The sequence below is a fragment of the Mytilus trossulus genome, unplaced genomic scaffold, assembly GCF_036588685.1.
Source record: "Mytilus trossulus isolate FHL-02 unplaced genomic scaffold, PNRI_Mtr1.1.1.hap1 h1tg000085l___fragment_1__unscaffolded, whole genome shotgun sequence".
NCBI classification, from domain to species: Eukaryota; Metazoa; Mollusca; class Bivalvia; order Mytilida; family Mytilidae; genus Mytilus; species Mytilus trossulus.
In genome coordinates, this window is record NW_026963295.1 from 4,781,554 (window position 1) to 4,794,837 (window position 13,284).

General features: G+C 32.6%; 1 protein-coding gene across 1 annotated transcript; it reads left to right on the plus strand.

Moving 5' to 3' along the window:
- Positions 1–1,067: 1,067 nt before the first annotated feature.
- Positions 1,068–6,157, plus strand: LOC134699871 (complement C1q-like protein 4). Its single transcript, XM_063561276.1, has 2 exons — positions 1,068–1,261; positions 5,742–6,157. The coding sequence occupies exons 1-2, from the start codon at positions 1,129–1,131 to the stop codon at positions 6,155–6,157; spliced, it is 549 nt and encodes a 182-aa protein (XP_063417346.1). The 5' UTR covers positions 1,068–1,128.
- The last annotated feature ends 7,127 nt before the right edge of the window (positions 6,158–13,284 follow it).

A 13,284-nucleotide genomic window follows, 5' to 3' on the forward strand; every position in this document is an offset into this window, starting at 1 on the left:
CTGAGTCCAATTTTGGTACTTTGATGTTATAGAATCATAATAGTGTATTGCTAAATAGGTTGCCATGTGAACCTGATATAGTGAAAATATAAAACTCGGTAGAGTGAAAATGTTTTGATAAGGTTTAAACTGACGCATAAAATATACAGGCGACTGCTGCAGCTTGAATTTTAAAGGAAGTACATATTTCCAAGTAACATGCCCTGTATATATCAAAGTCATGGTATAGTCATTGGTTATCATATTAACTCCATCTTCCCATAAAATCCAATTAAAGTGCTGCGCCGCGAGCGCTTGATATACCTGTCGTGCTTTCAATAAATACAAAGACATTTTTTAATTTCTTTCATGCATATTGCCAACAAACAGCTAGAAAATCCCCTTTTTTTTTAAAGAATAAAACCCCATATATTAAAAATGTAGGTGTCACCACAAAATTTTATGAAAACTGAGCAACGAAATTTTGAGTTATTGCCGACAAACAGGAATATCCCCTTTTTTAATGAATAAAACCACATGTATTAAAAATGAAAAATTTATAAAAATCGAAAAGAATCTCAAATCAATATATATACATGTAAACAATTCACAAAGGTTCCTCGAGCAGTTTTAATTGTTTATCAAAAACTTGAAAATCACCAGTTTTTTTAATGATAACACCCCGATAACTCTGAAACGTGAAATCCAAAATTGATGAAAATCGAAAAAGAGCTTCAGTCAATAGATATCAACATTCACCAAATTTCCATGCAAATGGTTAACGAGTTGTTGAGTACTTTTTCGACATGTTTACTATTGACGGACGGTACGACAGACAGCCAAACGGACAGACAACGGTATACCATAATACATCCCGTAAACGGGAGTATACAAATTGATATAACAAAACGAAGTTCAACCCTATCAAAATCAGAAATAATATCAAGTGCGTCGAAAGGGTTTACAGCTCCCTCTAATGGTCAAAGCCATAAAGAATGTGAATGCGTTCAATACATGTATTCATTATTGATAACTTGTGTAAAATTTGTACGACACGAACCGTGTATTTCTCCAGATTAGGTAGTTAAAGTAAGATTTATTATTGTAAGTCTTATCTTTATTTTGACAGTAGTCTATATCTATCATAATATGTCGAATGAATTAATTGTTTTGATACTATGCGTCTTTGCGAGCGTTAAAAGCCAACAAAGGCGTCTACTTGTTGAGGAGGATTTGGCTCTCCAGGTGCAGAAACTTACGGAGAGATTAATCAAGTTAGAAGGTAGGATGTAGTGTGTACTGCCTGAGCATCTTAGTAAGCACTGAACTTTAGTGTGTAAAGCTGATTTTATATTTTAAGACAAAAATACTCTAATTGTCTAGGATTGTCAGCTTCCTGCCGAAGGTCGGTGATTTCTCTCCTGGCACATCGGCACCTCCACCAACAAAACTTACCCACAAACAACTTTCAATAGTGCCGAAAGTGGTGTTAAACAATAATCAATCTACTATTTTTTTAAATATTTAGCAAACATCAATGAATCTCATTGAGATAATTTTGTACTTATGGATATACATTCCCCCCCCCTTTTTTTTGGAGACGATACATGATTTGTTTAATGTACAAAAGACATTATTTTGGAAAAGAATTACCGTAATATATGTTTTTAAAAAAATACAGCAACCATTTGATGCATATTGCATTTCCTTCGATGTATCGTGTTGTTGAAAAGTGTGCACAACTTTTTTTTATGCTATTTCGAATAGACGGAACAAGTATTACAGTCAGACCTTAACATTCACAATTCATAATTGCATTTTCAGCAGCAAATCACAAAAAAAACACGTTTATAACGTCACAGTCACAAAGCTGATAGACAACAAAAATGAGTCAATTATAAGATGTGTTACATTCAAAATTAAATTAATTAAAGACGTATAATGGGAATAATAAAAAAAAATATCTGACATGTAAGCACCCCATAGAAAGATAAGAAAATAAGTTACAGAAATAATAAATATATTATATATTATGGGATAAATCTTAAATATGTCGGGTATAGTGTCTTGGGAATATAATAATTGGATCACTACACATTATATGTTATTCAGGTCTCAGATAGGGTATATACTGTGACATTCTCGGCTTAGAGTTTATATCCCCTGAGCCGAAGCCCTAAGCCGGGAATGTCACAGTATATACCCTTTCTGAGACATGAATTACACATATATTACGGATTACCCCTGACTTAATGTTATTTTCCAGTGCAGGTATTTGTTGACAACACATATACAAGTTGAAAACCTGATATGTTCGGAATACTTGAAGGATGTTTTAATTTTCTGTAAACATAGTTTTGTCGTGTATGTAATACTTTATAATAACACTTTTAACATTAAGTTTAAGTATTAAAAGTGTTAATTGCGTGATTTCGTATCAAACATGTATTATTGACTGAATTACGTTATTATTTTCCCTCTGTGAGCCTCTTACAATATACAATACAATACAATACAAAGTTTTTTATTGTCAATTATGACGCCCAATAATTTGAGCAGTACAATTAAGTTCAATTTCATACAAGTGATTACATATTGATTACATTGATTATTTAACAATTAAACAAAGTCAAGTTTTTTTTTTCACCTAAATAATATCTGCAAAATAGATGAATATATATATATATATATATAGTTTTACAATATAATATAGATGGACAAACTACCGGTGACTTAACTGTATCTAGAATTGAGTTTCTCTCTTTGAATAAAGTACACAATAATAAACTTACTTTTTTAATTATAACATTATCCTCAGATGACATTAACCATATTAATTTTGATTTATTTGGGAGGCTTTTAAAGTTTTTGTTAACCTTATTTAAGTAATCTAGATCTTTTATTTTCTAAAACAGGACACTGAAGAAGAAAATGAATTTCATCTTCAACTTCAGTGTTACATAATTTACATATTCTATCCTCCACTCGAAGCCCCACATATCTGCCTCTTTCAATTTCTAATTTATGTGCACTGACTCTAAACTTAGTGAGCAGTCGCCTTTCATCCTCATTTAAAATTAATAAGTATTTTTCCATATAAATATTTTCTTTAAATAATCTGTAAGTTCTTAGTTTATTTCCATGCTGTTTATTTTGTCTATCATTATAAAGTTCAGATTTCCAAATACAAGAATATTTCTGTTTTAATTTCCGGTAAATTAGTGATTTTAAATCCATCTTTGAATTTTTAATAAGTTTAAGATCTATGTTATAGATATTTCATATCTTTTGGACAGTTTTGTGGTGTTTCGTAAATTATACCATAGCTTTTGTTGAAACCCCCGGCATTAACCTCACGAGACGAAGTCGAGTGAGGTTGCCGAGGGGTTTCAACAAAAGCTATGGTATAATTTACGAAACACCACAAAACTGTCCAAAAGATATGAAATATCTGTTTTAACCTATTGCATCTTTCGCTGTTAAAAATGGTGTATTTCATATATTTTTGTTTGTTTACATCGAAATTATTTTAATAAGAATCTGCAAAATAACCCTTTTCGGACCTTACACCTAAGGCTCCGCCTACTTTTTAAAACTAGCACGGGCTTCAGAAACAGCGGGTTTTCAGTTTGAAAATATTTCTCGACAGCGATGGATGCATCTTTACAGTGGTGACGAAAAATTGTTAAAATGTTCTGGATAAGGACACAAGAACTTTCTAGTACAGATTTCTGATATTCTGAAAGATTGCTGCAATCCCAAACTTACGTACAATTGAACTACACAGGGTAGGTTTTTTAAATTTTATTATTTGTTTTCAAAATGTTTTAATTTTTTTATATATTCATGATTTTGAGGAAATTAATTTCACAAGAATCTGTCTGAGAGTTTGAATGAATTCTTCCACTTTTTACTTTAAAGCAGAAGTCCATGAAGAGGGGTCCTGATCCCGCAATTCCGGGCTTTAAAACACGAAATCCCGAAATGCCGGGCTTATAAACACGAAATCTTGAGGTCCAGAAATTCGAAAAAAAGACTTCCCGGATCCCGAAAGGGTCAATCCCGAAATCCCGAGCTTAAAAACACCCGATACCGGAGTCCCGATAAAGGTCCTATCCACCTTGCCCATGGCGTACATTAATTAAATGGGATTTCAAAATGTTCTCGATTAAATTCATTGACACATGCGACGATATAATTAAAAAAAAAAGAAATTGCTCATTTAGAGCTGGGATCAGTATATCTAATATATATTTCTGTTTAGAGTAAACAAACACTATATCTAATTTTAACGGTCAAACAAAGTATAGCCTCATTAAAAGTCTAGATGTCAGCAGTGTTTAATAAACCGGGTGTGGATCAAACACTTTTAAAGTGGGGGTGGGGTATTAAAGCAAGCCAACATTTGAAAATATTATTAAATAAGTTATTTGTTTACCATATTTAAAGTTCTTTAAAAGGGACATGCTTCCTCCCCCCCCCCCTAATCCCCTAAACGAACCCGCCTTGCCAAATAAACGGTAAGATGTGATTCATGTAAATGTCGCTGTACAGTGGAGCCTATAGAAAGTTACCATTTAATAACCGAAAATCAACATATTTTTAAACCCTTTTTGTTTGTTCTAGGAGCGAATCTTGGCTCATTTAAAATATAGGACAACAGAGTTGGTGTATGTGGGTTCGATTCCCACCCTAAGCAATCATTTATTTCAGCTGGTGCAAAGCGGGCAGTTTAGCTTAGTGGCCCCACACTAACTTTGTTGTTTCTATCAAAAAATTCAGGCAGACGCGACCAGGCCTTGACATTTTTTCTTTTAAATTTCTTATACAACAAAACCATGGTATAATTGTGAAAATTATACCATGGATAGCTATGGTATAATTTTCGGTTATTGGGATTTATACTCGGGTTGCACTCCCATAGGTTACATTGTACAGCTATAGGTTAATTTTCGGTTATTGGGATTTATACTCGGGTTGCACTCCCATAGGTTACATTGTACAGCTATAGGTTAAATCAAGATATTTCATAAGAATAGCAATACAACTATACCAACTATTTTTGTTAAAACTATTTAGTGATCTAGAGACATTCAGGGCTTCAGAGAGAAGGATATCATCAGACTTTAATATATATTTATAATATCTAAACATATTTAAAATTACCTCAAGAAATAAGGGAAATCTTCCCATTTCACCCAATACAGCTATATTTGTAGATTTTTTACCTAAACCCAAAGAAAATTTACAGAATTTGACGTGAACACAGTATGATAGCTTTTGACTACGTCACATAGTAACCGGTTTTATGATGACGTTTTTGAGGTTCCAATTGGGGATAAAAACGTCGTATATACCCCGGCAGTTTCCTGAATATACACTGACATCTCTGTGTTGTTATCCAATCACAAACCTCGACACATTTGTAATCCGTAATATACATTTATATTTATATTGTAAAGAGATATCACATGAATTACATTAATATATCACAAGTATTAAAATAAGATACACCAAACTGTAGTAATCTTGCAGTAAAAGACATGGACTGCAATTCGGAAACACATTTTATTTTATCAGAAACACATAAAATAAAAACATCTAGTTCCAATAAAATAGAGCGTCTGAATGCTCTGAAAATTATTGAGACGATTAGCGTTGTCTTATACGAAAAATAGTGTATCAGCTTTCTTGCAACCGCTCGCTTTGCTCGCTTAAAATTATTTTTTTCCCTTTTCTGTAATACATTTTGTACATTTCAGATTGTGTAAAGCAACGAGGAGTTGCATTTACTGCTACTTTAGGTGATCATCGTACAAATCTCACACTCCACGAGATTCTACATTATGACCATGTTATGACAAACGAAGGCAACAGCTTCAGTGGCGTTACTGGAATGTTCACTGCACCTTATGATGGAGTGTATGTGTTTGACGTCACTATTGGAGTTAACGGAAATGGAGCGACTGATGTTTCCATTGTAAAAAATGGCGTATATCTCCAAAGAGTTTACGGACATGCTACTACGAATTGGGAAACTGCTACTGCTAGCGTCACGGTTCATTTAAATGCTGAGGATCATGTTTACGTAAAAAATTCCAACTACAATCACGGTTTGATTGGCCACGACTTGACGACATTTAGTGGTTTCATGGTTCAGCCAGACTGTGCTCTATAACGAATTAAAAGCTATTTGCTGTTGTTTTATAGTTTATGCTTTCGATATTACTAGAAATAGGAAGATGTGGTATGAGATCAGAGTGCCAATGAGACAACTCTCCATTCAAGTAACAGTTTGAAAAAAACACATTATAGGTTAAGGTACGGCCTTCAACACGGAGTCTTGGCTCACACCGATCAGCTAGCTATAAAGGACCCCAACAATTGCTTGTGTAAAACCATTCAAAAGTGCAAAAGCAACGGTCTAATCTATACAAAAACAAGAAACGAGAACACTTTTGAACTTCATAAAAAGACGACAACAACTGTACATCAGATTTTTGACTTATGACAGGTGCACACATTTACAGCGGGATTAAACAAATGTTAAACGTTTTAATGGTACTGCACCACTTATCTTTGTTTTTAAGATGTTTTCGTGACAATTAGTAAAGCATAAATAATACATTTGTAAGTAAAGGGCTGCAACTAATAATGTAATTGAACATGTTGATGACGTCACACTTGACATCGGATCAGTTGAACGTTGGACAAATCCTTTCGTGCAATCCCATCGATGTCGACCAAAAGAGGTTCGAGTTTATACTTTTCTCGAGAAAATGTTTTATTTGAATAGTCAGGGTTTGCATAACATAGTTTATTATGTCAAATGAATTCTGTAGATTCTTTTATTTTCGTGGGTTCCAATTTTCGTGGACCAGAGAATACTTACGTGTTCGTGGACATTTAAATTCGTGGCTTTGACAAAGTCTTTATCCAAGCCCTTAGAAAATTTGTCATTCGCTAAAATTTAATTTCAAGGTTTTTCTATACCCACGAAATCAACGAAATTGGTATCCCAACGAAAAATAATGAATCCACAGTACAACTTAAACAAAATCAAAAGACGAAAATTTAGATTATCTAAATATCCTTCCTTTAAAAAAAGTATTATAGTCTATATAATCGTCTTGAAGTCTTTGTTTATGCAGATGAAACACAATAGCAAAATCCTCTATTTGGTGATGCCCAACCACTTGATAAACTAATCAAAGTATCTTATATACTGTAAACCAATTTATATTCGCGGACACTTTATTTCGCGTTATACCCTTTCTAGTCAACTTCGCGGATATTTAAGTTCGCGATTTTAAATTAATGGATGTAGTTAATTAAGGAGAGTTCAAAGTTTGATATATTCGCGACGATTTTTTTCGCGTTATTTTTCTACACGCGAAAGTTGCGAAAATAAATCGCTCGCGAAAATAAGTTGGTTTACAGTAAGTGACACATTGGGTGTCGCATGTGAAGCTGAACCTACTTACTTTTAGGGGGAAACAAGACTCTCTTGGTTTTTGTTTGGTTTGTTGTGCTCAGTCTTTAATTTTCTCTGTTGTGTTTTGTAAACTGTTGTCGGTTTTTTTGGTTAATTATTTTTTTGTCATGAAATCCTCAGCATTTTATTTCGATTTATGAGTTTGAATACCCCTTTTATATGGTTCACTTCTTTTCCAGAATCTTATACACTATGGGTAGTATTTTCAAAAGTGTACACCAAAACAATGTGATTTACAATTGCCAACACGATCTTTTAGAATAAAATTTCAACCAATGAAGAGACAATCTTTTCATTTTTGGATACGAGCAATGAAGCTACCTGTAACTCTCTCACGAAATAACCAAGAAACATAAAAATCAAATCAATGAAAATATCCAGAGATAAATGTCTGCCTAAATATGAATGATACGGTAAAAGGGCTAAGAAATTAAGCCACATTGAGATTTGAGATTGATATGTTTGAACAGCGACATACAACTGTATTGTCGAGGCTGTTTGCTGCTTTTGGTCACACTTTGGATATTTTTTAGAGCCGTTACGAGCTAGTATTAATTGAATGTTATTTTCAAATCGTTGTAACTCCCATCCCGTCTTCTTCCCCACAAGGGACCAACCGAATTAGAGGAATTAGATAGTTTTTACTTAAATGAGAAATACGATGAGTGCCACATGTCGAGCAAGATCTCATAACCTTTCCCAAGCACCTGATATAACTCTCAGTATTTAGTGGGTTTCATGTAGCTCAGTCTTAGTCTTCAATGTTTTATTTTATCTACTTTTGTTTAGCTTTTAGTCGCTTTTCGGTGACAATAGATGACAATAGTCGACAATCACAAGCTGACAAAGACAACATTCGACAATAATAGCTGACAAAGGCAACAGTCTACCATAATAGCTGACAAGAACAACAGACGCCAGCAGGTTCAAACCATATTTTTTTCAACAAATGTCCTACACTCAGTCAGGAATATGTCAGTTATTATCAAAAAGATCTTGTCTGCATATGTTGGTGTTAGTTTTTGCGTCACTTCAGTGTTGTTTTTGTTCCTTTGTTTTTCTTTTGTATTTTAAAAGTTTTCCAATCGGCTTGAGTTTGAAACCCATACTTATTTTCTCTCAATAGTTTTATATCTTTAAACACCGATGTACTACAGATTGGTGCAGTTCTGATATGTACAGCAATTCAAATTGCTTATCAGACTTTTTGACTGGTTGAAGTGAACCTGTTGTAGGATTTATGACTGATCTGACATTTCCTAAGACCACAATGAAACTAACTTGAAAGGTGGACTTCGTCCTTCAATAATTTTATGACTGTCGAAAAAGATACAAGTCCGCATCAATTTTAAGTTAACTTTGAAACGAGTCCCGCCATAAATTAACTTTGATTTTGACAACTCCGATCATAACTGCGCTAAAGTGTACTCTACATCATTATTTCATAAAATAATAATAAAATTAATATCTTTGTTTCTTGATATATACAATACAGATTAAATCATTCGTAAATGAACTACACATACAGTTATACAAATATCTCTGGGATCTGCATTTTTTTCAAATGAAAACGATGCATTTAATATACTGTACAACTAATTTTATATTCTTTAAGTCGACATGTTCGTGTATTTGATTTTAAAAGGCATTTATCTTATAATATGGTTAACCTATCAGATAAAGTCGAAGGAAAATGACAATGCAATTATATCTCATAACACTTAGCTTGTATATGATAATAATGATTAATGTACAGTTACTCATATTTATCATGTTTATGGTCGGCTATGTTTCGGAGTGCCTAAATTGTTAATGTATTTCTTTTTGTGTTCATTTTTAAACAGTGACACCATGTAACATTCTTATTCAAATATTTGAACCATGACCAGAAATCAGCAGATTTTATATCTCAGACTGGCTAGTATAACACAATTATTTGACTCCGTTAATCAAGACTGACCACATATGCACTTAAATATGAAATGTTATGTAGCTGCATAATAAATCAGTTATCCCTTTATTGTTTGAGTTTCCGGATAGAATTAAATGACATCAATATTGGACCACAATGATTTCAAAATGGTGGCAGCATACATTCAGAGTGCCAGCATGCTCTGGTTTTAGTCATGATATTCATTCGCAACAACCATTTAGTAGTTATTATTAGTCAGGCTGGTACATATGTAATTATAACAAACTTATTTGACCGCATAATTCAGAACCGACCGTACTTGCATTTTATTAGGTAATTTTATATAGCCTTAATGTAAGGATTGATTGAATATTACAAATGAAAGCAACAATGGAACATCACTAAATGAAAGCCAGCTTGTCCTCTTTTTGTTCCAAATAATGAATTTTTAACCAACGTTCATCACTTTTGATACCACATGCTGGTTGATATATACAATTAATTAAACCGTTTACACCAATACTGACCATATTTGCGCTATGTTTTGATATGAGTCGGAGTTCCTTTAGACACATGTTAATAACATGACGATTAAATGAGCGAGGAATTTAGATATTTGTGATGATGCTCAGTCTATTAAAAATCTAAACTTAGTTCATTGGCTATCATTTATATTCCCCTCAAAAGTTAACATTTAAGAACCAAAAGCGCACCTTTCTCCGCCTTATGTTTAGAATTTTGACGTATACCGTAAAAATCTATGACAAAATAGACGATTTTAATTTTAATTTTAGCAAGTTCCCCCACTATTGTAGCAATATACAAGCTCCACCTTCAGATGGGATACAATTTCCATACTTATTCGGATTCCAAGAGCTTGCCGCTGCTTAGGAGATAACTGTATTGTAAACTCCATTCTAATGAAACTGACAAAAAACAACATTAAAACATGTATTTAAAATCTGTCATATGCCGTTTGCACTTGCGCGTACGTCAAAGAGCATCAATTGTCAAATGATGCCATGTAAAAAAGTGACCTTATCCAATCAAAATGAACGTTACAAACGTTTTTGCATTAGAATACTCAGTATGTTTAACGTCTTCAGTAGCGTAGTTGACAGTTGATAAACCAGGGGTATGTCAAAGAATATCTCTTCCTCTTTATAAAAAAAATCAGCGTTAGAAACCAAGACCTTGTTAACAAATACGCAATATAAACTTCACATATAATACACAATTAAAAAGCAAAAGAAATGCAGAAAATTAATGTCGTTGAGGTGACCAGCGATAATCTAAATTCATATCTAGTTTACGTGTTTTATCTTTGATCTTACTCACTGATTATTTCTTTTCAGAGAAAAAGTGGGGTGATTAAAAAAAAATCTCACAAAAAGGGTACACGTGTCGTGGACAATGATATTGACAACGTCGTCATATGTAAAATAGTGAAAAACATGTCATTAATGGTCAATTTAAATCGATTTTTTTTTCAATTTCAACGTAAAGCCTCAAGCGAGAAAAAATAATCTCGTTGAGATGAACAACGATAATCTGCAATTACAATGTGGTGGATAACGTTTCTATCCGCCCTCAATTAAAAAAGAACACACGTACTTTCTGTTATGATAGCTGCTTGCTTACAGCATGTCCATGTCGATTAGCAAGTGTGAAATGTTATAGTCATTATTCTATGTCAAAACGCATTGAGTGTAATAAATGAGGAATAAAAAGATAACTAAAATAAGCGATGAGTTTCATTTATTGAAAAAGTTATATAAGCAGATATAAATCTAAAGTATTTAGTAATCACAAATTTTTAAAGCTATATTAACATAAGCATTCAACTTATACAAGTTCGCGATTATTCGTATTCGAACAGAATACATAAGAATAATTTATTAACGCTGAATAAGCTATTTTGAATTAACAATACATACATGTATTCATAAGTTAAAACAAATAACAGGGACATCTTTGTCATTATTATGGGAAATGTTTTGTAATTGCGTATACAAACAACAGGTGCTTTACACATTGTTAAGGAATGCAGTAAAACTCAAATAGTTTTGTGCATTAAAGTTCAGTGTCAAGTTGTAATCTGGATGTTTCTGCTAAATCCAAAGTGTTGTTGTATTTTACTTTTTTGGCCATTCGTTTACAATTTTAAAGATCTCAATTACAAACCAAAAACACGGAGTGAACATAAACAATAATAACAGTTTATTTAAGATAAATATAAAAAATCATGTGGATTATACAAGTTTCAAAAAGAACAATACAAAGGACAAAGACAAGTTGAAGAAAATGTTCAAGAACAAGAAAAGAAAGTGCGAAAAAGAATACATTACGAAGGAGAACAAAACATACTGAATACTGTAACACAAGGACAGGATTGTCATGTCTTAGTCGATCGTTCAAAGCGATAATTCTCAATTCAAATTAAAAAAAAATCTAAACACAAAGCTCAGACTTGTGTACTCTAATATAGGTCTAATAAAAGCATAATACATACGTTAAAGTGAACCTCTATCTAATAAATGTTTAACTTGATGAAGTACAGATATACGAGAGCATGCTTTTTTTTTATAAATAATATCAATATTTGTGTTTCATGAAGCTGATGACTGAAATGTTATGCCAAGATGACAGTGAATAATTATTTTCTCAACCTCTTTGCCATTTATCCCAAAAACTACAGGTGGATTCTCCCTTTCCTTCTAGTAAATACAGTATTTTTAGTTTTCTTAGAGTCAAATTGAACAGTCCATGCTTTTGCCCAATTTGAGATTACATCCAGGTTTATCAGTCAAAGAAGCAGCTGCTAAAGTATGATAATCATTTACTGTAACAAATAAAAAGGTTTCATCTACAAAAATACTAATATTATTAGCAATGTCATTTATATAGATAAGAAACAGAAAGGGTCCCAAAACTGATCCATGGGGGACACCTGCCTGTATACCTCTTAGAGTTGACGAAAAGCCTTCTTGTTCCAGTGATCTGGATATTTTTTTGAATTTGCAGTTTGTGGTGAATTCTATTACGATGTCTAATCTTGTTTATTATCAAGTTGTTCATAAATGGTTTATCATTTGATCTGATAGTAATAGTTTTAGTAGGTATATATCTATTGACAGTACTTTCAAATCTTTTTAAAAGTTCATATCAACATCATTTATATCATTTGAATTAAAAACAACATCATCCCGGTCAGTATCATTTAGTTGGTTTTTAACAATGATTGAGACCTTCATAATCTACACTCTTAAAATCACGAATTTGTCTTTTAAACGAGTGTTGTTTCAAAGTTTTAAATGATAATTCGACTGAAACAGGAGAATGAGAACTGCATACCGGTGTAAGTACAATAAATGATTTAATTTTTTTTTGCGATTATTCACACATAAATCAATACAAGACTAGTTCAAGTTAGGGTTGTAAAGTAAGAAGACGCCCAAACAACATTTTCTAAGTTTAAACGGTTAAGTAACTTTTTAACCCTGTCTGCGCTCATTGCCTATGTAAAATTTAAAATTGTTTATAATCCAGGTACTTTTGATAACTATTGTATGCACATTGAACGACAAATTTATGTGACGTATATAATATAATTCCCATATTTTGACTATTTTATTGATTGTGACTGTTTATTTAACGCATCATGTAAATGTAACGGAATTTGATGAGACTGTTATTAAAGTGAGAGGGTTAGCGCTATAGAACCAGGTTTAATCCACCATTTTCTACATTTGAAAATGCCTGTACCAAGTCAGGAATATGACAGTTTTTATCCATTCGTTTTTGATGCGTTTTGTTTTTTGATTTTGCCATGTGATTATGGACTTTCCAAATTGATTTTGCTCTGAGTTCAGTATTTTTGTGATTTTACTTTTTAAAA